The sequence below is a fragment of the Hemiscyllium ocellatum genome, chromosome 7 (genome assembly GCF_020745735.1).
Source record: "Hemiscyllium ocellatum isolate sHemOce1 chromosome 7, sHemOce1.pat.X.cur, whole genome shotgun sequence".
In the NCBI taxonomy this organism is placed as follows: Eukaryota; Metazoa; Chordata; class Chondrichthyes; order Orectolobiformes; family Hemiscylliidae; genus Hemiscyllium; species Hemiscyllium ocellatum.
This window is the reverse complement of record NC_083407.1, coordinates 7226256-7250224: the sequence shown is the minus strand read 5'-3', so window position 1 is coordinate 7250224 and position 23969 is coordinate 7226256. Positions and strand designations below refer to the sequence as shown.

The 23969-nt window shown below is 44.3% G+C and overlaps 1 protein-coding gene across 2 annotated transcripts in view; it reads left to right on the top strand.

Moving 5' to 3' along the window:
• Positions 1–23969, top strand: part of stk11ip (serine/threonine kinase 11 interacting protein) — a 127261-nt gene that overhangs the window by 12855 nt on the left and 90437 nt on the right. For both annotated transcript variants that reach the window (XM_060828238.1, XM_060828237.1), the window contains exons 2-7: positions 10281–10347; positions 15586–15788; positions 16616–16690; positions 18407–18502; positions 22769–22876; positions 23642–23713. In XM_060828238.1, the coding sequence (XP_060684221.1) occupies positions 10284–10347; positions 15586–15788; positions 16616–16690; positions 18407–18502; positions 22769–22876; positions 23642–23713 (618 nt within the window). In that variant the 5' untranslated portion in view covers positions 10281–10283. The remainder of the gene's footprint in view (positions 1–10280; positions 10348–15585; positions 15789–16615; positions 16691–18406; positions 18503–22768; positions 22877–23641; positions 23714–23969) is intronic.

Genomic DNA, 23969 nt, shown 5'->3' with positions numbered 1-23969 from the left:
TGATGACGATCAATTATGCCACTGTTTTACGTATTCTTTTAATTCTTTATATTTCAAGAAGGTATGTAAACCTGTTTTCTGAAAGCATTAGTGGAGATCTCTGTATTCCTAGTTCAGCGAGTTTAGCATTGCCTCCTCTCTGGTACGCTGTCTCCAAGGCATTCTGTACATACCTTCTCCCTAGATAGCTCGTTTTTAATGTAAGACCACTGAAGGATAAAGGAGAGAACTTGTGATTGGAGGTAGAGGATGTGGGTGAAATCCTAAATTTGCATCAGTATTCACCCAGGAGAAGGAAAGGGGCAAGTTTCTTTTACAGGTGGTACGAGTGTGGAATATGCTGCCAGGGGTGTTGGTGGAGGCAGATATGATAAGTGAGTTTAAAAGACTTTTAGATAAGCACGTGAGTATGCAAGGAATGGTGGGATATGGGCCAAGGGCAGGCACACAGCATTAGTTTAATTTGGCGTCATGTTCGGCACAACATGGTGGGCAGAAGGGCCCATTCCTGTACTGTACTGTTCTATATTGAAAGCAAAAAATGCTGGAGATCACAGTAGGTCAGACAGCATCCATGGCGAGAGAGCAAGCTAACGTTTCAAGTGTGGTTGACTCTTCAGAGCTGAAAAATGTGGAGGGAACAGCACTTATGCTGTAGGTTGGGGTGGGGGTTGTGGTGGGGGAAGGTGTGGGAGTGGTGAGGTGTCAAGTGCTGGAGGAGAAAGGATGCTGATAGTTCAGATTAAGTGATCGGAATGTGAGAATGGTGTGTCTAACATACAGTCCCACTGGAGTGGGGGGAGGGGGGAGAGGACATGGTGACTAAGATGCAACAAGTAAAATGGAAGAAATGAGATTTGGTTCATAAAGATATTGAACTCAATCTTGAGCCTAGAAGGCTGTAAAGTGCCCAGTCTGAAGATGAGATGTTGTTCCTCCAGTTTGTGCCGTGATTCACTGCAGCACGTCGAGGGACAGACACGATCGAACGCTGTGTTAAAATGACCGGCTTTGTGAAGGTCAGGGTCCTGCTTACGCACAGACCAGAGGTGACCCACAAAGTGGTCACCCAATCTGCGTTTGGTTTCTCCAATGTAGAGCAGGTCACATTGGGTGCAGTGAGTACAATCCACAGGATTGGGAGGAGGTCCAGGGGAAATGCTGCTTCACCTGGAAATGCTGCTTAGGCCCTTGGATGGTGAGCAGGGAGAGGGGGAAGGAGCAGGAGTTGCACCTTCTGTGGTTACATGGTTCTGTGGAGGGGGAAGGGGAGCTGGTGGTTGTGGAATGGACTAGGGTGTCCGGGGGGGAGCAGTCCGTGCACAATGCAGACGGGGAGAAGTTCTATGTTCTACTTGCTGAGAGACACTGAGGAGAGTTGCTAGGAACACGGAGCAGCCTCATAACCTTCCCAGTTTCAGACACTGAGCCACTCAGCACATTAGGAAAACCGCACTCCCTTCAAGTATTTCAATTTGAATGGGGGTGGGGAGAAGGAATAGTGAGCCACCAGAGAATGTTAATTCAGCATCAACTGCGGCTAGCTCTGGATACTTCAGGAGGGATGTGAAAGAATTGCTGGTAAAATTCACATGAAGGGCTGAGTGAAATGAAAACCGTGAACATGTTGAATCCAGTGTGACTACTTCAGAAATAAAAGAAGCTGGAAAGCCACGGTTTTTAGGCTGTTGACAGCAGGAGAAGTGAGTGGTCCAAGTGGTGAGGGCGATCAGAGCAAAAGATGGTAAAGGACAGCTAATTTGTATGCGGAAGGTAATGTGATTTTAAAAATAGTTAACCTGCTTTCTAAAATTATTTCGTGGGATATGGTCATTGCTAGCTGGCCATCATCTTTGAGATGATGAGGGTGAGCTGCCTCCTTGAACTGTTTACAGCCTTTGGCATGTAGGGACAACCACAGTGGTGTTGGAGAGGGTGTTCCAGGAGTTCGACCTAGCAACGGTGCAGGAGCAACAAGATATTTTCAAGTCAGGATGGTGAATGCCTTGGAGGGTTGATTTGATTTTGATTTGATTTATTACTGTCACGTGTACCTAGGTGAAAAGTTTTATTTTGCATGCAGTACAGGCAGATCATAGAACAGAGCGAGGGGTACAATGTCACAGCTGCAGAGAAGGCGCACAGAGAGCAAGATCAATGTTAGATGTGAAATTTCTAAGATTAGATTAGATTACTTACAGTGTGGAAACAGGCCCTTCGGCCCAACAAGTCCACACCGACCCGCCGAAGCACAACCCACCCATACCCCTGCATTTACCCCTTACCTAACACTACGGGCAATTTAGCATGGCCAATTCACCTGACCCGCACATCTTTGGACTGTGGGAGGAAACTGGAGCAAACCCACGCAGACACGGGGAGAACGTGCAAACTCCACACAGTCTGAGGCAGGAATTGAACCCAGGTCCCTGGCGCTGTGAGGCAGCAGTGCTAACCACTGTGCCACCGTGCCGCCCAAACAGCTCCATTCAGAAGTCTAGTCATGGAAGGGAAGAAGCTGTTCGTGAATCTGTTTGTGTGTTTAAGCTTTTGTATCTTCTGCCTGACAGAGAAGTTGGGAGAGATTGTAACTGGGGTGGAAGAGGTCTTTGATTATGTTGGTTGACTTGCCAAGGTCACGAGAGGTATAGATGGAGTCAATGGATGGAAGGTTAGCTTCTGTATGGTCTGGGCTATGTTCACAACTTTGTAGTTTCTTACGGTCTTGGGCACAGCTGTTGTCATACCAAGCTGTGATGCATCCAGATAGAATATTATCTATGGTGTATCTATAAAAATTGATTAGAGTCTTTGAATTTCTTTAGCCTCCTGAGAAAGTAGTGGCATTGTGCTTTGTGAACTGTCACATCATTTTGGGTGGGCCAGTACAGATTGGTGGTCATTGTCACTCCTAGGAACCTGATGCTCTCGACTCTTTCCACCTCAGTAGACAGAGGCATGTCCTCCATCTTGATTCCTGAAGTCAATGACTATAGAGTCCTAGAGATGTACAGCACGGAAACAGACCCTTTGGTCCAAATTGTCCATGCCAACCACATATCCCAATCCAAATTAGTCTCACCTGCCAGCACCCGGCCAAACTCTTCCTATTGGCTCTTTAGTTTTGCTGATATTGAGGGAGAAATTGGTATCTTTACACCAACCACCAACCACTGTGTGTTTTGCCTGTATTCTGTCTTGACATTGTCTGAAATCCATTCAACAGTAGTAGTGTCGTCTTCAAACTTGGTTGGTATTGGTTAAAAGCGAGACACAGAACAGCATTCCTGTTGTTCTTTATAATGGTTTTGAGAGTCTCAGTTTAATGACAGATGGCACCAACCCTCACACTCTGTGCTGGGAATGCCCACTAGAATTTTATCCCCTGCCATGGTTGTTGGTATCTTCGCCAAGCTGGGAAGTTGATTTAGAATTGTAGAGGTGTACAGTACGGAAACAGACCCTTCGGTCCGACTCAGATATCCCAACCCAATCTGGTCCCATTTGCCAGCATTTGGCCCATATCCTCTAACCTCTTCCTATTCATAAAGAACAAAGAAAATTTATAGCCCAGGAACAGGCCCTTCGGCCCTTCAAGCCTGAGCCGATCCAAATCCATTGTCTAAACCTGTCGCCCAATTCCAAAGCATCCATATCCCTCTGCTCCCCATCTACTCCTGCATCTGTCCAGACACATCTTAAATGAATCTACCGTGCCTGCCTCTACCACCTCTGCTGGCATCGCGTTCCACATGCCCACCACCCTCTATGTGACGTACTTGCTGCATGTATCCACCTTAAACTTTCCACCTCTCTCCTTGAAACCGTGACCTCTCGTTATTGAATCCTTCACCCTGGGAAAAAGCATATCTCTATCCTCTATACCTCTCAGGATTTTGTAAACCTCAATCAGGTCCCCCTCGATCTCCTTGTTTCTAGTGAAACCAATCCTAACCTATTCAATCTCTCTTCATTGCTAGCATCTTCTATACCAGGCAATGTCCTCGTAAACCTTCTCTGCACACTCTCCAAAGCGTCCAAATCCTTTTGGTAATGTGGTGACCAGAACTGTACACAATGTTCTAAATGCAGCTGAACCAATGTCTTGTATAATTTTAACATGACCTGCCAGCTCTTATACCCAACACCCCATCTGATGAAGGCAAGCATACCATTTGCCTTCTTGACCACTCTGTCCACCTGAGCAGCGACCTTCAGGGTACAATGGACCTGCACTCCCAGACCTCTCTTCATCAACTTTTCCCAAGGCTCTTCTGTTCGTTGAATAATTTGCTCTAGAATTAGTCTTACCTAAATGCATCACCTCACATTTGTCTGAATTGAAATCCATCTGCCACTTTTCTGCCCAACTCTCCAGTCTATCTATATCCTCCTGTATTCTTTGACAGTCCCTTATGCTTTCTGCTACTCCACCAATCTTCGTGTCATCTGCAAACTTGCATCATACCAGCAGTGCCCTCTTCCAGATCATTTAAGTATATTACAAACAACAGTGGCCCCAATACTGATCCCTGTGGAACACCACTGGTCACCTTTCTCCATTTCGAGAAACTCCCTTCAACTACTACTCTCTGTCTCCTGTTGCTCACCCAGTTCTTTACCCACCTAGCTACAACACCCTGCACACCATGTGACTTCATTTTCTCCATTAGTCTACCATGGGGAACCTTATCAAACACCTTACTAAAGTCCATGTAATATGACATCAACAGCCCTTCCTTCATCTATCAACTTGGTTACTTCCTCGAAGCACTCTATTAAGTTGGTATGGCATGATCTCCCACAGACAAAACCATGTTGCCTATCACTGTTAAGCCTATTCTTTTCCAAATATAAATAGATCCTATCCCTCAGTACCTTCTCCAGCAACTTTCCCACCACTGACGTCAGGCTCACTGGTCTATAGTTACCCGGAATATCCCTACTACCCTTCTTGTACAGGGGGACAATATGAGCAACCCTCCAGTCCTCCGGCGCCTCACCTGTATTTAGGAATGCCACAAAGATATCTGTCAGTGCCCCAGCTATTTCCTCTCTCGCCTCCCTCAGCAACCTGGGATAGATCCCATCCGGTCCTGGGGATTTATCCACCTTAATAACCTCTAGCCTACCCAACACATCTTCTCTATATACTCATCCAGATGCCTTTTAAATAATGCAATTGTACCAGCCTCCACCACATCCTCTGGCAGCTCATTCCATACACATACCACCCTCTGTGTGAAAAAGTTGCCCCTTGGGTCCCTTTTATATTTTTTCCCTCTCACCCTGAACCTAAGAATTCTAGCTCTGGACTCCCCCACCCCAGGGAAAACACAGTGTCTATTTACGCTTTCCCTGCTGCTCATGATTTTATAAACCTCTGAGTTTGCTCCTCATCCTTCCGTCCCTTTGAGGTGGCATGTCACCTGGACAGAAGGTGAAACGTCTGCAAACCAACTTCCCAGCTCCGCGGGCATACCCACAACCACAACAGCCAGCACCTGCGTTACACATCTTTACGCAATCCTTGAATTTTATCCTGTAGTCGAAACATTCGGATTTGAGCTAAAATTTTCGAACTTGATTGAAGTGTGATCCACTGGGCCATGAATGTGATCACCTGAACTCCGTTCGTATGTTTCCTGTTACGCTAATTGCTATTGCTAATGGAACCCAACTCCTTAGAACAAGGAGATGAGAGAGAAAACCAGAGATTATGGACAAGTGGTAGCCATCCTTCAGCCGTAGGGAAAATCCTAGAGCCCACTGTAAAAGATTTGGTAATGGAGCATTTGGGAAAGAGTGAATGGATTGATTAGAGTCCGCGTGGTTTTATGAAAGGGAAATGATGCTTGAGAAATCTACTGGAATTTTAAGCATGTCATGAGTAGAGTTAGTAAGCGGGAGTCAGTGGTGTGGTTTGATTGGACTTGTAGAAGGTTTTCCATAAGGCCCACAGAAGACATTAAAATGTAAAATTAAAGTGAATGGGATTAAGGATACTGTACAGACATGGATAAAGAACAGACCCAAATATACTGGCAGGGAGATTTGCTAGAGCTGCTTGGGAGATTTTAAACTAGTAAGGTGGGTGGGACCCAGGGAGATCGTGAGGAAAGAGATCGAACTGAGACTGGTATAGTTGAGAAAAGAAGTGAGTCAAACAGTCAGGGCAGGCAGGGACAAAACCAGAGAACAAGGTAGGACTGATACATTTAAACTGCATTTATTTCAATGCAAGAGGCCTAACAGGGAAGGCAGATGAACTCAGGTCATGGTTAGGAACATGGGACTGGGATATCATAGCAATTACAGAAACATGGCTCAGGGATGGGCAGGACTGGCAGCTTAATGTTCCAGGATACAAATGCTACAGGAAGGACAGGAAAGGGAGGAAAGAGAGGAGGGGGAGTGGCGTTTTTGATAAGGGATAGCATTACAGCTGTACTGAGGGAGGATATTCCCGGAAATACATTCGGGAAGTTATTTTAGTGGAACTGAGAAATAAGAAAGTGATGATCACCTTATTGGGATTGTATTGTAGACCCCTTAACAGCTAGAGGGAAATTGAGAAACAAATTTGTAAGGAGATCTCCGTTATCTGTAAGAATACTAGGGTGGTTATGGTAGGGGATTTTAACTTTCCAAACATAGACTGGGTCTGCCATAGTGTTAAGGGTTTAGATGAAGAGGAATTTGTTAAGTGTGTACTAGAAAATTTTCTGATCCAATATGTACCTACTAGAGAAGGTGCAAAACTGACGACCTCTTGGGAAATAAGGCAGGGCAGGTGACTGAGGTGTCAGTGGGGGAGCACTTTGGGGCCAGCGACCATAATTCTGTTAGCTTTAAAGTAGTGATGGAAAAGGATGCACCAGATCTAAAAGTTGAAGTTCTAAAATGGAGAAAGGCTAATTTTGACGGTATTAGGTAAGAACTTTCAAAAGCTGATTGGGGGCAGATGTTCGCAGGTAAAGGGATGGCTGGAAAATGGGAAGCCTTCAGAAATTAGATGAGTCCAGAGACAGTATATTCCTGTCAGGGTGAAAGGAAAGACTGGTAGATATAAGGAACACTGGATGACTAGAGCAATTGAGAATTTGGTCAAGAAAAAGAAGCATATGTCCAGTATTGACAGGATAGATCGAGTGAATCCTTAGAAGTGTATAAAGGAAATAGGAGTATACTTAAGAGGGAAATCAAGAGGGCAAAAGGGGGACATGAGATAGCTTTGGCAAATAGGGTTAAGGAGAATCCTAAGAACAAAAGGGTGACTGGTGAGAGAATAGGGTCCTTCAAAGATCAGCAAGGCAGCCTTTGTGTGGAGCCACAGGAGATGGGGCGATACTAAATGAGTATTTTGCATCAGTGTTTTCTGTGAAAAAGGACATTGAAGATATAGAATGTAGGGAAATAGATGGTGACATCTTGAAAAACGTACATATTACAGAGGAGGAATTGCTGGATGTCTTAAAAAGCATAAAGGTGGATAAATCCTCAGGACCTGATCAGGTATAACCTAGAATTCTGTGAGAAGCTAGGAAAGAGATTGTTGGGTCCCTTGCTGAGATATTTGTATCATCGATAGTCACAGGTGAGGTGCCAAAAAACTGGAGGTTGACTAACGTGATGCCACGATGTAAGAAGGGCAGTAAGGATAAGCCAGGGAGCTATAGGCCAGTGAGCCTGACGTCGGTAGTAGGCAAGTTGTTGGAGGGAATCCTGAGGGACAGAATGTACATGTATTTGGAAAGGCAAAGACTTATTAGGGATAGTCAACATGGCTTTGTGCGTGGGAAATTGTCTCACAAACTTGATTGTGTTTTTTGAAGAAGTAACAAAGAGGATTGATGAGGCAGACCAGTAGATGTGATCTATATGGACTGCAATATGGCGTTCGACAAGGTTTCCTATGGGAGACTGGTGACCAAGGTTAAATCTCATGGAATACAGGGAAAACTAGCTATTTGGATACAGAACTGGCTCAAAGGTAGAAGACAGAGGGTGGTGATGGCAGAGAGAGTTGGTTTTCAGACTGGAGGCCTATGACCAGTGGAGTGCCACAAGGATCAATGCTGGGTCCACTGCTTTTCATCACTTACATAAATGATTTGGATGTGAGCATAAGAGGTATAATTATTAAGGTTGTAGATGACACCAAAATAGGAGGTGTAGTGGACAACGAAGAGGGTTACCTCAGATTACAGCAGGATCTTGACCAGATGGGTCAATGGGCGGCGAAGTGGCAGATGGAATTTAATTTAGATAAATGCGAAATGCTGCATTTTCGGAAACTAAACCTGAGCAGGACTTAAACACTTAATGGTAAGGTCCTAGAAAGTGTTGCTGAACCTTGGGTTCATAGCTCCTTGAAAGTGGAGTTGCAGGTAGATAGGATCATGGAGAAGGCGTTTGGTATGCTTCCCTTTATTGGTCAGTTAAAAATCACAACACCAGGTTATAGTCCAACAGGTTTATTTGGAAGCACTCCCTTTCAGAGCATTGCTTCATCGTCGGGCAGTTGTGGAGTATCACCTGATGAAGAAGCAGCGCTCTGAAAGCTAGTGCATCCAAATAAATCTGTTGGACTATAATCTGGCGTTGTGATTTTTAACTTGGTACACCCTAGTCCAGCACCAGCACCTCCAAATCATTTATTGGTCAGAGTATTGAGTAGAGGGGTTGGGAGGCCATGTTGCAGTTGTGCAGGATATTAGTAAGGCCACTTTTCGAATATTGCGTGCGGTTCTAGTCTCCTTCTGATCGGAAGGATATTGTGAAACTTGTTAGGGTTCAGAAAAGATTAACAAGGATGTTGCCAGGGTTGAAGGATTTGACTTATATGGAGAAGTTGAACAGGCTGGGGCTACTCTCCCTGGAGCATCTGAGGGGTGACCTTGTAGAGGTTTATAAAATCATGAAGGGCATGGATGGGATAAATAGACAAGATCTTTTCCTTGGGATGGGGGAGTCCAGACTAGAGGCCATAGGTTTAGAGTGGAAGGGAAAAGATATAAAACAGAACTAAGCGACACATTTCTCACACGGAGGGTGCTGCCTGTGTGGAATGAGCTGCCAGACAAAGTGGTGGAGGCTGGAACAATTACAGCATTTAAAAGGATGAGTACATGAATTGAAGGGTTTATAGGGATATGGGCCGGGTGCTGGCAGGTACGACTAAATTGGGTTGGGATATCCGGTCGATGTGGATGAGTTAGACTGAACGGTCTGTTTCTGTGCTGTACATCTCTATGACTGTAGGAGAAATGTTGTCACCCAGAGAGTGGTGAGCCTATCGAATCTTTTTTAGATTACTTAGTGTGGAAACAGGCCCTTCAGCCCAACAAGTCCACACTGACCCACCGAAGAGCAACCCACCTGGACCCATTCCCCTACATTTACCCCTTCGCCTAAGACTACGGGCAGTTTGCCATGGCGACTTCACCTGACCTGCACATCTTTTTGGACTGAGAGAGGAAACCGGAGCACCCAGAGGAAACCCACGCAGACACGGGGAGAACGTGCAAACTCCACATAGACAGTTGCCTGAGATGGGAATTGAACCCAGGTTTCTGGTGCTGTGAGGCAGCAGTGCTAATCACTGTGCTGCCCAGAATTCTTTGACACTGAAAGCGTTGAGGTGAAAACATTGAATGTTTTAAAGAAGGAGTTAAATATACGTAAGGCTAAAGGGACCAAGAGGTTGCTGAGCTGGATGGTCATCTGTGATCGTATTCGATGGCAAAGCAGTCAGAAGGGGCTGAATGGCCTTCTCTGCCCCTAATTCTTACATTCTTATTTATTAGTTGTCAATGCTTTCTGTGATTCCTTTTGTCCTGTGCCTGTAGGCTCTGCTGATAGAATTGTGGACATTTCATGGCACAGAAATTACTGCGATTGCTGTAAAACAAACCATCCAACCCTAATTCCACTTCCCAATGTAGTTGGGCAGGTTCCACTTTTCACATAAGTTGAGGTTTCTGTCTCTGCCAACCTTTTAAGCATTGAGCTTCAGAGCACTACCAATACCAGGGTGAGAAAATAATTTCTTTCAACAGAAATCTTTCAACATCTCAAACAAATCTCCCTTCGGCCCATTCTTTTCTAAGGAGAACAACCCCAGACTATCCAATGTTATAGTTTTCCCCAGTATCATAAATCTTCACTGTCTCATCCTTCCTGTGATCAGGTGACCTGGATCTTTGGAACAAATGTCTTTGTATTTGCCAAGCAAAAGTGTGCCTGTGTTCTAACCTGGCTCCCTCTTTGCATTGTAGACAATGGCAAACAGAGTGCTGGAGGATGAGTTTGTGCGAAACTTAGCAAAGCTGCTCCGAAACCACGGTAAGTCAGATGGAGACACTTCTTCCTGTGGTGCGGGACAGTGGGAGGCTCTGGGACAAAATGGCAACACCTTTAAAATTGAGCCAGGAGGAGTAAAACTCTTGATGTCAGGCAGATGACTGAACACTTGGAAAAACCAGTGTCAGTGCAGTTTCCCAAAGGTCAGGTCGTGGATGACAAACTTGCTGGAGTTCTTTTGAGGATGTAACTAGCGAGATGGATAATGGGGATCCAGTAGATGTGGTATATCTGGACTTTCAGAAGGTGTTTGACAAGTTGCTGCATAATACTCTGATCTAAACTGTTAGATCCCAGAGGGTTGAGGGTAGAGTATTCTCTTGGATAGAGGATTGCCAAAGTCATGATAAATAGGTCCTTCTCTGGATGGCGAGCTGTAACTATCAAACTGCCACAGGTTTCAATTTTTGGACCACACCTATTTACAATCTGTGCTGGAGATCATAGCAGGTCAGGCAGAGAGCAAGCTAACGTTTTGATTCTAGATGACTCTTTATCAGAGCTTTACAAGATTCATCTGGACTCGAAACATTAGCTTGCTGTCTGTCCGTGGATGCTGCCTGAGCTACAAGCAGGGATAGTGTAACAGCAAAATTCACAGCTGATACTAAACTAGGTGGGAAAGCAGGTGATGATGAGATAGAGAGTTGACAAATGGATCTTGATGTAGGTTTGCTCGCTGAGCTGTAAAGTTCGTTTTCAGAAGTTTCATCACCCATACAAGGTAACATCAGTGAGCCTCCAGATGAAGCACTGGCATGGCTCACTTTCTATTTGTGTTTAGGTTTCCTTAGGTTGATGATGTCATTTCCTGTGGTGATGTCATTTCCAGTTCTTTTTCTCAGAGTGTGGTAAATGGAATCCAGGTCAATGTGTTTATGGATCTTGTGGATCAAGATGGATTTTGATAGACAAGCGGAATGGTCCAGAGTCTGGCAGATAGAGTTTAATGTGGATAGGTGCAGCAGGCCAGACAGCATCCGAGGAGCAGGAGAATCGACGTTTCGGGCAAAAGCCCTTCTCTCTGCTTATGTCCGAAACGTTGATTCTCCTCCTCGGATGCTGCCTGGCCTGCTGCGCTTTTCCAGCACCACACTTTTCAACTCTGGTCTCCAGGATCTGCAGTCCTCACTGCCTCCTAATGTGGATAGGTGCCAGGTTGTCAATTTTGGCTGGAAAAATAAAAAGGGTAAATTGTTATTTAAATGGGAAGCAGATTGAAAGTGTGTCAGTGCAGAGGGATCTGGGTCTCCTTGTGTATGAATCACAGAATGTGGGTGCACAGCCTTACTGTATAATAAGAAAGGCAAACGGAATCTTGGCATTTATTGCAAAAGCACCGAATTATAAAAGTAAAAATGTGTTATTACAATTATGTAAGGCAATGGAGTGATCCTACCTGGAGTATCGTGTCCATTTTTGATCTCCTTACTTGAGGGAGGATGTGGTGGCACTGGAGGCAGTTCAGAAGAGGGTCACCAGGTTGATTCCAGGATGAAAGGGCTGTCGCATCAGGAACGATTGAATAGTTTGGGCTTGTACCCACCGGAGTCGGGGGGGAGGGGGGGTCTGATTTGAGGGATAAAATGCGAAAGGGGAGGGATAAAATGAATGGTGAACAGCTGCTCCCCCTTGTGGGACTGGCTTGAACAAGAGATCAGAGATATAGAGTGGGGGGTGGGAGGTTCAAAACTACTTCTCTCTGAGGGTTGTCAATCTGTGGAACTCAGTGACCCAGAATGCAGTGGAGGCAGAATCAATCAACAGATTCACAAAAAGAAAAGGTATGTTTCTGATGAAAAGCAAATAAAAGGTGATAGGGAGTAGGAAGGAGACTGGGGATGAGGATGAGATCAGCCGTGTTCATGTTAAATGGAGGGACAGGCTCGAGTGGCTGAATTGCCTACTCCTGCTCCTAATTCCTATGTTCCTGTGAACCCATTGTCATGCACGGAGCAGTGAATCCATACTTTCTATCCACCACTACCCCTCACTGAAATTAAGTACTTTCACAGATGTTTTGCTAAAACAGTCAAAAAGTATGTCCTGAAGTGTGTAAATGGTGTAGAGCTACAGATAATTTGTTATCTATAAAATAAGGTGAAAGGGCTGAATGGCCTCATGTTGTGTTAGGATGTTTGTTTTAATTACAGCCTGCACTGATAACAAGTGAGCCTCAGAACTTGAGGTGACTGAAGTTTTCATTGAGGGGGAGGTGCCTGATATACTGAATTTATACAAATTGCAGCTCAGGGCTTAAGCCCTGGGGGGACTTAGGGTTTAGAAACTAAAAGATTAAAAACAAATGGGACAATTTCTGTTTAACTCCTAAAGATAATGAAATTGTGTAATGTGTTACAAACACAGGAAATGCTGGAGATTTCCAACATCTGCAGTATTTTGCTTTTATTTGTGTGATATGTTACCAGGTTTGCAGCAGATAATTAATGCATTTCCTGGAGAAAAGGACGTTAGCAAGATGTTAGGTAGGTGGGAATTGCTCTCTCAAAAGGTTTGTTGGGTTTAAAGGTCAAGTTCCAATTTCTTAAATATTCTGTGTTCTTCTCATGAAACATTGTGCAGCCCCAGTGCCCAAGTTCCTTCATAATTGCCAACAGGGGTTGGGATGACATTTGGTGTCCAGGAAAGGTTGCTTGTACTCTGGGAATCCTGTACTGGCTGTGAGTGATCTAACTGCTACATTGCTTCCATTATAGCAGTGACTCCACCTCCAAAGCCTTTTCTGGCTGCAAGATGTCTTTGGGCCAGCAGTTATGACCCATTTGGGAAAGAGTTTTGATTCTCGAGCCCCACTGTTCCTAGGGACATCACAAAAGTTGGTTCAATCAAAGCACACACAGTCCCCTTTTACCTGTCCTTTGGAATCAAAATCACAAAACATACTGACCAGGTTCCTGCACTTAAGAGCTATAAATAAGTCTAATCACAAAGTATCAACATATGGCTCTCCTAGTTAAAAGCCTAACCGTTTTTAAAGTGCCTACACATAAACATACAAGAAATATCGTTTTATGGGTGAAAACCCAGGGGACACATGCCATTAGCACCAGTCCATTGAGGGCTCATTGAGACGTTCCCTTTGCTACCAAGACTCTGTGTTCTTTAGTCGTCTTTCTCCAGATTCATAGAATCATTTGAATCCCTACAGGGATTCTTTGTCATCTTTCTCCAGGCTCTTTCACTTTTATGTAGGAGGCAATTGATACATTGACTACAAAGTTCTTAGTTACTGGTGAAAGGCTGCAGCTAATCACAACTAATGGGAGAAAATATCTGGCTGTCTTCAGATATTTTTACTGCAGGGAGTGTGTGTGCAAGATGCACCACCTACCCTACCTGAGTCATTCACAAGCTGTTTAGCTGCCCTGGAATCAGGGAATTGTTGTTGGGCTGCTGACCTTCGACATCTGCGACTAAGCACAATTACACAAGCCATTCAGCTACCTATTGCTGGCCAAATCATGTTCTGCACTCCTACACAGATGCCACAAGGCCATGGTTCACCTTCTCCAGAGGTGTGTCATATCATCTCTAAACTGGTTGATTAGGGATGTCTAAAACAAAACATCCCCTACCGTTTGCACAAACGAGCAGTGTTAAATGCCAAACACACAGTTTGGTAACTTGTTTTTAAAAGTGCAGCAATTACTTCCATTGTCCTATAAATTTTAAATGGTCCTTTCTTCCATTTTAGTCCATCATTGAAAATAAAATGATACTGTCCCCCTACAGACTGAAGTTGTTCAAGGTATTATGCGAATGTTAGTTAGTCTCTCCCCAACCCCCCCCCCCCCCCCGCCCAAAGATCAGAGTCCCTTCAATAAAGGTGTTGTTTACTTCAGTGGTGAGATTGAAGCTCAGTTATCAAAAGTCAGGCATTTGCCTAAGACCTTGCATCACTTCAGGATCTCTCAATGCAATTAATGGCCAGTGAAATGTTTTTAAAATGTTGCTGTTGTAACATTGGAAATGCCGCCATCTTTCACCTAGCAAACTCCTACAAGTAACAACTAGATTATTTTGATTTAGTGATTTTGGTCAAGAGATGAATATTGACTCAGGACACTGGAAAATAAGGCTCGGTTCTGAAAAATAATCATTGGTTTGGGGGCATTGACTCTGTTTTTCTCTCCAAAAATGCTGTCAGACCTTCTGAGTTTCTCCAACACTTTGTTTTAATTTCAGATTTCCAGCATCCACTGTCTTTTGCTTTTGTTTTAGTAAACCAAAGCTCCTTTTGAAATTGGGATCTTTTTCTTTCACTTGATGGAGACAGACAGGGTTTTGGTTGAGCATCCTGTCATAAAGGCAGCACCTCTGACAATGCAGCAGGCCCTCTGTCCTGCACTGGGAAGTCAGCTCGGATTGTGTGAGCAAGTTTCTGGAGCAGACTCCAGTGGATAATTCTGACTCTGAGGAGTGAGTGCTCATAATAGAGCCACAGTAGACTTGAATCGTATGCCAAATGCAACTCGCTAGTAGGACATTCAGTCTGTTATGCTTGTGCTAGCTCTGGAGACTCTCCAATTAACCCCACTCCACATGCTCTTTCTGTATAGCCTTACAGCATTTCCAACCCCTTCTGGTGTTTGTCTACTTTGAAAGTAATTCCTACAGCTGCTTGCATCACCAGTTCGAGTAGAATGTTCCAGATTGTAACTGAGTAATTGTGTTTAAAAACATTTTCTTGTGTCTCCTCTGGTTTTTCCGAAATGTAGTGCTGAGAAAATGAATAGAAGAGGTGCGATTGCCAGAACCAGGAAGCTTTGTTTCAGGATAAGAAGTTGGCCAATTAAGGCAGAGATTAAATCTTTCATCACTGAGAGTTAAGAATCTTTAGGAAATCTGCATCCCAGAGAACAGTGAACATTATTATTGAGTATAATTACAACCTTAGATTAACAGACCTTTGGAATCTGAGGAAATTATGAATGTGCAATTGGTCGGGAAGGTAGAGTGGTTCCAGATGATAGCTGGATTTTGCAGAATGTGAAGAGTACTCAATATTCCTGTGGCCAGCTTTGGTTTCTGTCTCATTCCTCCTTGGATTAAGGATCAGGAACATTTTGTCCAACCCACCTGATGCAGCAGTACATTCCTCACAGGAGTTGAGGGGTCCCTATCTTGGTTCATGAGGGTGTCCCACTTACCAGCAGCTTTGTTACATATGTGAATGTGTCTCTGGTGCCCTTTGTCCAGGTGACTCTGTACTGAATGGGACAAGTACTCTGTCGCTGTTAACTGTTGGCCTCCAGCTCCTCCACAATCTCTTTGAGCAGCACCTCCTGCCACGCAAGTACCAGCATGGGTTCATCGCACTGCCCTCCCACCCTTCTGATACTGCCTCCGTCCTTGAGGTGCAGTTCCTTTTCGATGTTCTACAGAAAACTGTCTCGCTGAAGGTTAGTGAAAGTTTGCACGTTTTATTTTCTGTATGCTCATGGCTTTTAAGACTGTGGCTTGAATTTTCATTGATGACATCATTGATCATGTTTTCTTCACGCGTGGAAGGGTCTTCCTGATCTTCTTAGCTTGTGTACAGAAGCTTTTGTAAAGTTTATTTTCATCTAAATAGCAAAAGTTTCTCTATGCTGTCCCTATCAAACACCTCCAGGGACAGCATGGGCTTAGATGCTTAGAGGAAAGCTCTCTCTATGCTGTAGCTTCCCCCCCCCCCCCCCCCCCCCCCCAATCAAACACTCCCAGGACAGGAACAGTCCAGGGTTAGATAAAGAGGAAAGCTCCCTCTACGCTATTATGTTAGAAAGCTCTCCAAGTGTTTCCAATAACTGGGTTTCTGCTGTCTTGTGTTATCTGGTGCAGAATCTAGAACACAGTCCAGGCGTTAGGGGGGCAAGCAAGTGAAATGGTAGCACCTCTGTCGCATAGCAGCTATTTCTATAGATGGAACAGTGTGAAAAATTGTTTTACCTGCATTTGTGGAACATTACAGTAACCTCAATTTTTTTAAAAAGTCTTTCCTTGGCATTATCAGATTCGGCCTGTGGGGGGCGAGAGACTAATGTACACATTTGTGGGAGGGTATTAGTAAGACAGGGATGTGGATGAGCACATACGTGCATCAATGGTGGGAGCTCTGGGAGGATGTTTGCACACACTTGTTTTTGAGTGAGAGGCGAGAACAGTCAGTCTGTGTTGAGCGATGGGCTATATGTGCATCTTTTCTTCCTCAATCTCTGTAAAAAAAATACTATCTTTTCTCTTCCAGTTGGTACATCCCCCGGGTCCCAAACTTCAGACACCTGTGAAGATCATGGCTTTTAAATCTCTCCGATTTTTAGAGGTATGTATATTTTGCCATTCCCTTCCAATTGGGGTCACTGGGTGGGTGACTCTGCTATGTGTTTTTAGCAGACAGCTTCCTGGGATGGAGTCATTGACCTCAGCTGCTTCCTCCCTATGGATGAGACTGTTAGCTGCAATACCCTTCAATTCACAGCAACAACTTAATATTTTAAAATCACCTTGAATGTCATCAGACTTTCTGTGTCTCACTGTCTGGCTGTTGCTAATGTATGAGATTTAACCCAGTGTGGATAGCAGCTCATGGATATAAAGTAATTAAACAAGCCCAAGATGCATCATCAGACGCAGTATGACACCCACTTTTACATTAGGTCAAACAACCAAAAGCTTGGTCAAAGTGTTAGGTTTTCAGGTCTGTTTTGAATGAGGAAAGTGAGGTGGAGTGGTGTAGTGAGGGAATTACTCATACAGCATGGAAACAGACTCTTCAGTCCAACCATAATCCCAAGCTAAACTAGAGCTACCTAGTGTGTTTGGCCCATGTCTTATTCATTTACTTATCCAAATGTCTTTTAAATGTTGTAACTGTGCTCCCATACACCACTTCCTTTGCAGGTTCATCCCACACACTGACCATTCTGTTTAAAAAAAAAGGTAAAATGTCCCTTGTGTCTTTTTAAAATCTTTCTCCTTTCGGATATATCCCTAGTCTTGAAATCTCCCACACAAGGGAAAAGACACCTGCCGTTCACCTTACCTATACTCCTCATGTATTATAAACCTCTATAAGGTCACCCGTCAATTCCCTTTGCTGCAGTGAAAAAAGTCCCAGCCTATTCAGTCTCAGTGTATAACTCAAACCTTTCATTTCTGGCAACATTCTAGTAAATCTCTTCTGATCCCTCTCGAAACTTAATATACTTCCAAAAGATACAACCCACCCTCACTAGTTTCATATAGACAGACAAAGAAGGACGCCACTTTGACCGGGACAACACACACATCCTAGGACAGGCGAAACAAAGACACGCACAAGAATTCCTAGAGGCATGGCATTCAAACCAGAACTCCATCAATAAACACAGACTTAGACCCCATTTACCTTCCCTTGAAAAATGGAACCAGAAATGACATCACCCACTTTAAGAAACCAAGACTTCTAAATAGAGAGGTGGGACATACCAGCTGTACTTCACTGGAGACTCACTGATGATGTCACCTAGTCATGGTGACGAAACATCTGAAAACAAACCTTCCAGCTCAGCAAGCTAACTTACATCATCATATCTTTCCTATAAAAGGGAGACCAGAACTTGGAACTCAGGGAGCTGAAAGTTGCAGCTGTCATTGTTGAAGCGATTAAAATCCAGGATGTGCAGGAAGTCAGAATTAAAGGAGCTTGGGTAAATCTGAGTTATGTTGTTAGAGGTTACAGTGATAGGGAGAGCTTTGAAAAGGAAGGTGATGTATTTAAAGTTGCAATGTTGCTCAGTCAGGAACCCAGTGTAGATTGGTGAGCACAGAAGTACGGGTGAATCAGGACTTAGGGCAAGATTAAATACAGGTAGAAAAGTTGCACGTTCTTACAGAGTGGGTCACTGTATTCCAAGCACATTGTTTGGAGGTGATATTGTAAGGTGTACTGCAATGGCAGCCTGTATAATATTGATCAGTGATGCCCTGCTGCAGTAGAAATGGTCTTTTTCTGAATCGCATGATAAAGCCCTCACCTCAGTCTGCTATTGTTCTCCAGTTGAAGCGGGTACCCCCTCACTGTCTGGAAGGGCTGCGGTTTGTCTACACGCGACTCGAGATCCTTGTCTGTTCAAGCTGCATCAACACAATTGAGGTGAGTCCAAGTCCTCTATCAAATGTTAGCAGAGTGAGGGTGGGCCCATCAGAAATGGACCCCTTCTGATATTTTACAGAAGCAAAGGGTGCGCTTTTCCTGTCTTCATGCTGAAAAGTCCATTACAGCTGGTTAGTGACTTTGTTTTGACAGTGCAAACACTCATAGGATGCAAGGGACTGGGCAAACAGTTTGCACATGACTGGCACTCCACAAACCAGAATCTTCAGTAACACCCCTACCCCTCCACCCCATAACACATGAACATCCCTCATGCACCTCCTCCCTGGCGCATGGCTGTTGCCTCTGTGGTGTTTTCACACTGAAATTATTGTCAAGGAATCATCTGAACTTCCTGTGAAATATTTTTAAGGGCAGATGGTGATACAATGCTAACATCTCTCGACTAATACTCCAGAGGGCCAAGCTAATGTTCTGGGGCTTGCAGTTAAACCCCACCATGATATGTGGTCATCTTTAAATTTGAATAAATGATTGAAAAATCCAACCATTACAGTGATATGGTTATAAGGAGATCAAAGCTGGGATCTTAATATTCAGGAGTATGTGATTTCTCAAAAATACAGACAAAGAAGGAAAGGGTGGTGCAGATAGTATTGTTAGTTGGAATAGAGGCAAAAGCAAGATGTAGAATCTATCTGGGTGGAGGTTAAAAAATAACAATGGGAAGATGATATTGGTGGATGTAGTCTCTCGGCCCCTGATGGGCATGGATAAGGAAGAATTCGCAGTGTATTTGGGACAGTTTCTGAAAATATAATCTAGGAAAACCCCTTTAAAAAGTCCAGAGGATTAGAATCCTGCCAGTGTAACACTTTTATTTGAAAAGGGAGAGAAAAATTCAGGTAACTGTAGGCCAGTTAGCTTCTGTTATTCGGAAAATGTTAGAAAGGATGTGAGATGGCATTTAGAAATGCATAATCTGATCAAACAGCATGGCTTCGTGATGGGGGTTATAAAGTCATACAGGAGAAAGTGAGGTCTGCAGATGCTGGAGATCAGAGCTGAAAATGTGTTGCTGGAAAAGCGCAGCAGGTCAAGCAGCATCCAAGGAACAGGAGATTCGACGTTTCGGGCATAAGCCCTGAAGAAGGGCTTATGCCCGAAACGCGAATCTCCTGTTCCTTGGATGCTGCCTGACCTGCTGCGCTTTTCCAGCAACACATTTTCAGTATAGAGTCATACAGCTTAGAAACAGGCACTTCGACCATCCGTGTCTGTGCTAACCAACGAACACAAAACTACACTAGTCCCATTTACCTGCACTTGGACCACGGTTGCTTCTGCTGTGGCATTTTAAGTGCCTGTCCAGATGCTGCTTAAATATTTGTGAGTTCCTGACTCCACCACCCCCTCAGGCAGCATGTTTCATATTTATATCACATTCTGAGGTTTTAAAAAAAACTAAATTCTCCTATCTTCTCTAAACCACTTACTTATCACCTTAAACTTATGTCCTGTGGTCTTGCCTGTCTTTTTGAGAAGTGGCATACTCATTAGTTAGATCTTAGCTTTGATCATCTTGTAACCACGTCATTGTATTTTGTTACAGTTTTCAATCATTTTATTTGAATTTAAATACTAGCAGCTGTCATGGGGGTAAAGATTCACATGATCCATTGTTTATGTCTCCCATAATTTTGTGTACCTCAGTACCGCGTAGTGGCATTATCATTAATCCAGAGGGTAATGTTCTGGAGGCCCCAGATTCAAATCCTGCCACTGCAGATGGCAGAATTTGAATTCATTTAAAAAGAAAATCACTGGAATTAATAGTCCAATGATAACTATGAATCCATTGTCGCTTGTTGGAAAAACCCATCCACTTCCCTAATGTCCTTGAGGGAAAGAAATTGCCATCCTTTCCTGGTCTGGCCTCCATAAGACTCCAGATCTACAGCAATGTGATTGACGCTTAACTGTTCTCTGGGCGGTAAATGCTGACCGACTTAGCGACACCCACATCCCTCAAATGAATAACGCAGATACTCCTACCCCTTACCCCTCAGCTGCCTCTGCTGTAAGGAAAGCAAACCCAGCCCGTCCAGTCTCTCCTCATAACTGAGACTTTTCATCCCAGGCAACATCCTGGTTAATCTCCTCTGCGTCCTCTCCAATGCAATCATGTCCTTCTAATAGTGTGGTGAGCAGAACTACATGCAGTATTCCATCTGTGGCCTCAGTAATGTTATATAAAGTTGTTACAAGATCGCTTTGGTCCTGTATTCTACCCCCCAGCTAATGAAGGCAAGCATCCTGTATGCTGTCTTCACCACCTTGTCTACCTGTGCTGACACCTTCAGGGATCTATGGACTCATACACCAAGGTCCCTTTGCTCCTCATTACTCCCTAGGAACCCACCATTCATTGTGTAAACATTCCCTTATTAGAGATCCAAAAATGGACTACCTGACATTTATCAGGATTAAATTCCATCTGCTGCTGTTCTGCCCAATTTACCATAGAGACAGAGATGTACAGCACGGAACAGACCCTTCAGTCCAACTTGTCCATGCTGACCAGATATCCTAAATTAATCTAGTCCCATTTGCCTCTATCCCCCTCAAGCCTCCTTATTCAGTTACCTATCCAGATGCCTTTTAAATGCTATGTTTGTACCCGCCTCCACCATTTCCTCTGGCAGCTCATTCCCCACACGCACCACCCTCTGCATGAGGAAGTTGCCTCTGAGGTCCCTTTTTAAATCTTTTCCCTCTCTCCCTAACCTATGCCCTGTAGGTAAAATCAATGACTGCAGATGCTGGAAACCAGATTCTGGATTAGTGGTGCTGGAAGAGCACAGCAGTTTCTCCCCACCCCCACCCTATGCCCTCTCATTCTGGGCTGCTCCATCCCAGGGAAAATACCTTGTCTATTTACCCTCTCTTTGCCCTTTTATGATTTTATAAACCTCTATTAGGTTACCCCTCAGCCTCCAGCACTCATAAGAGCAGAATTAGGCCATCCATTGGGTTTACTCTGCCATTCAATCATGGCTGATCCATTTCTCAACCCGCTTTCTCCCCATAACCCTTGATCCCCTTTATAATCAAGAACCTATCTATCTCAGTTTTAAATCTCAATGACCTGGCCTCCACGACCTTCTGTGGCAATGAGGTTCATAGATTCACCATCTAAGGTTATGCCCTCAGGCCCTTGTCTCTCTTGCCAATGGAAACATCTTCCCAGCATCCACTATGTCCAGGCTGTTCAATATTCTGTAAATTCAATTAGATCTCCCTGCTCCGCCCTCCCCCACCCCCCAATCCTTCTAAATTCTATTGCATATAGTCCCAGAGTCCTCAAACATTCCTCATATGTTAAGCTGTTCATTCCTGGGACCATTCTTGGGGATCTCCTCTGGACCTGCTTCAGGGCAAGTACTTCCTCCTTGAGATATGGGGCCCAAAACCGGGCACAATATTCCAAATGTGGTCTGACCAAAGCTTTCTAAAGCATCAAGTACATCCCTATATTTATATTCAAGTCCTCTCGGAATAAATGTCAACATTATATTTGTCTTCCTAAGTACCGACTCAACCTGCAAGTTAACCTTCAGAGAATTCTGGACTCGGACTCCCAAATCCTTTTGTACTTCAGATTTCTGAATTTTCTCCCTATTTAGAAAGCATTAGTATACATAACAGCAAAGTGTCCCAGCACTGACTCCTGTGGTACACTGCTTGTCACAGGCTTCGAATCATTATAAACAGCCCTCCACCATCACCCATTGCCTCCCATTTGTTAGTCACTTTTGAATCCAGTTCGCCAACTTGCATTGGATCCTAGTGACTCTTACCTTTTTGGACCAGCTCTCCGCGTGGGCCCTTGTTAGAGGTCTTACTGAAGTCCAGGCTTCTTAAGAAAAAAACCAGGTTGGACTCTGGTCTGATTGTCACCAAGTTTGTCTGGTACACAGTGAGTGGTGGTGATTCTGGTAGCAGGACATTTCCTTCATATAGAGCAATAAAGTGCAGAACAGGCCCTTTCAACCCTAAGCTCAGTGATGACCTGGAGGAAGGAGGAACAGCCTCTAAGTTAGCTCTTCTCTAACTGTGTTATTGCTCTCTCCATTTCTTTGGCTGTTGCTCCCTCTCCCACCCATGTGTGTGTCTCTCTCTCCCCCCAAACCCCTCTGTGTGTCTCTCTCCCACCTGTGTCTGTCTGTTCTACCCCCTCGCTCCCCGTGTGTGTGTGTCTCTCTTTCCTGTTATCTCCCCCACCCCACCCTTTCCCCGATGCAGGAAATTATCTCGGTCTGCGGTGGAGACCTGAGCTCTGCACTCCCTTGGCTTGATTTGCACACGCTCAATTTCAGCAACAACTTTATCACCTCCCTGGACAGCTCACTGGTAAGGCCATTTGCCGGGGCATTCTGCTGAGACTCTAAATGCACTGTTGGTATAAGGTAGCCCCATGTTGCTTATCTACCCATGTCCAGTTTCAGCCCCTATGCTGTGGGGCTCTGTCAATTTTATGTTCTGCACATTTAGATATCAAACCCAGTCTGTTTCAGCTTTGAGTACAATACAGGGTTAGATAGAATAAAGTTCCCTTTACACTTAACACTTTACATCAAACACTTCAAGGGCCAGGTACATTACAGGGTTAGATACAAAGTAAAGCTCCCATCAACAACTCCCAGGACAAGGATAGCACAGAATTGGATTCAAAATAAAGCTCCCACTATACTGACACCCATCAAGCACTCCCAGGACAGGGACAGCATGAGGTTAGATACAAAGTAAAGCTACTTTCACGCTAGCTCCATTGAAAATATTTTTTGGGCTGTGGGAATTAGGAATATAGTTGAGACTTGTTCCTGTTCCAGCCTCTCTTCACAACCTTATCCCCCACAGAGGGTAATTTTCATTCGTTAAACAAACATTGATTTGGTTAGTATTTATTACCCACCTTTAGCTATTGTTGTGAAGTAAATCCCCATTGCCGGTGGAAGTCAAACTTGTCTCTCGATGAAGCATGACTATTTGTCCTATAACATCACCATTCTGTTGCTGTAAGTCCATGACAGTGTTGCTGAAAATGCAGTAATCTCTCTCCTGGACCAGTTCCCCTGCTGAATCCTAATTTATTTTTTTGCTGTCTCATTCCAACAGGCCCTGCTCAGTGTGCTACGTATTCTGGACCTGAGTCACAACCGAATACGGGACTGTGCAGAGCACCTCAAGGTGAGGAACTCCATCTACTGTGGGGGCTGTACACCACATGAACAACTTTTGGAGGAGAGGGGTTGCTGGGGGAGGGATGTGTTTCAGGTTTAATGTGAAATGAAATGTGTGTGATGATAGCTAAGCTAATGAGTAATGGAGATATGGTTCAAGCTGTATTCAATCCGTTTTGGATAGTATTGCGTGTGTGGTCAGAGGGGTTGGTTTGTAGGGTGCTAAGGTGAGTGTTGCACTGTTGAAGAGGGGAAGGGGAGTA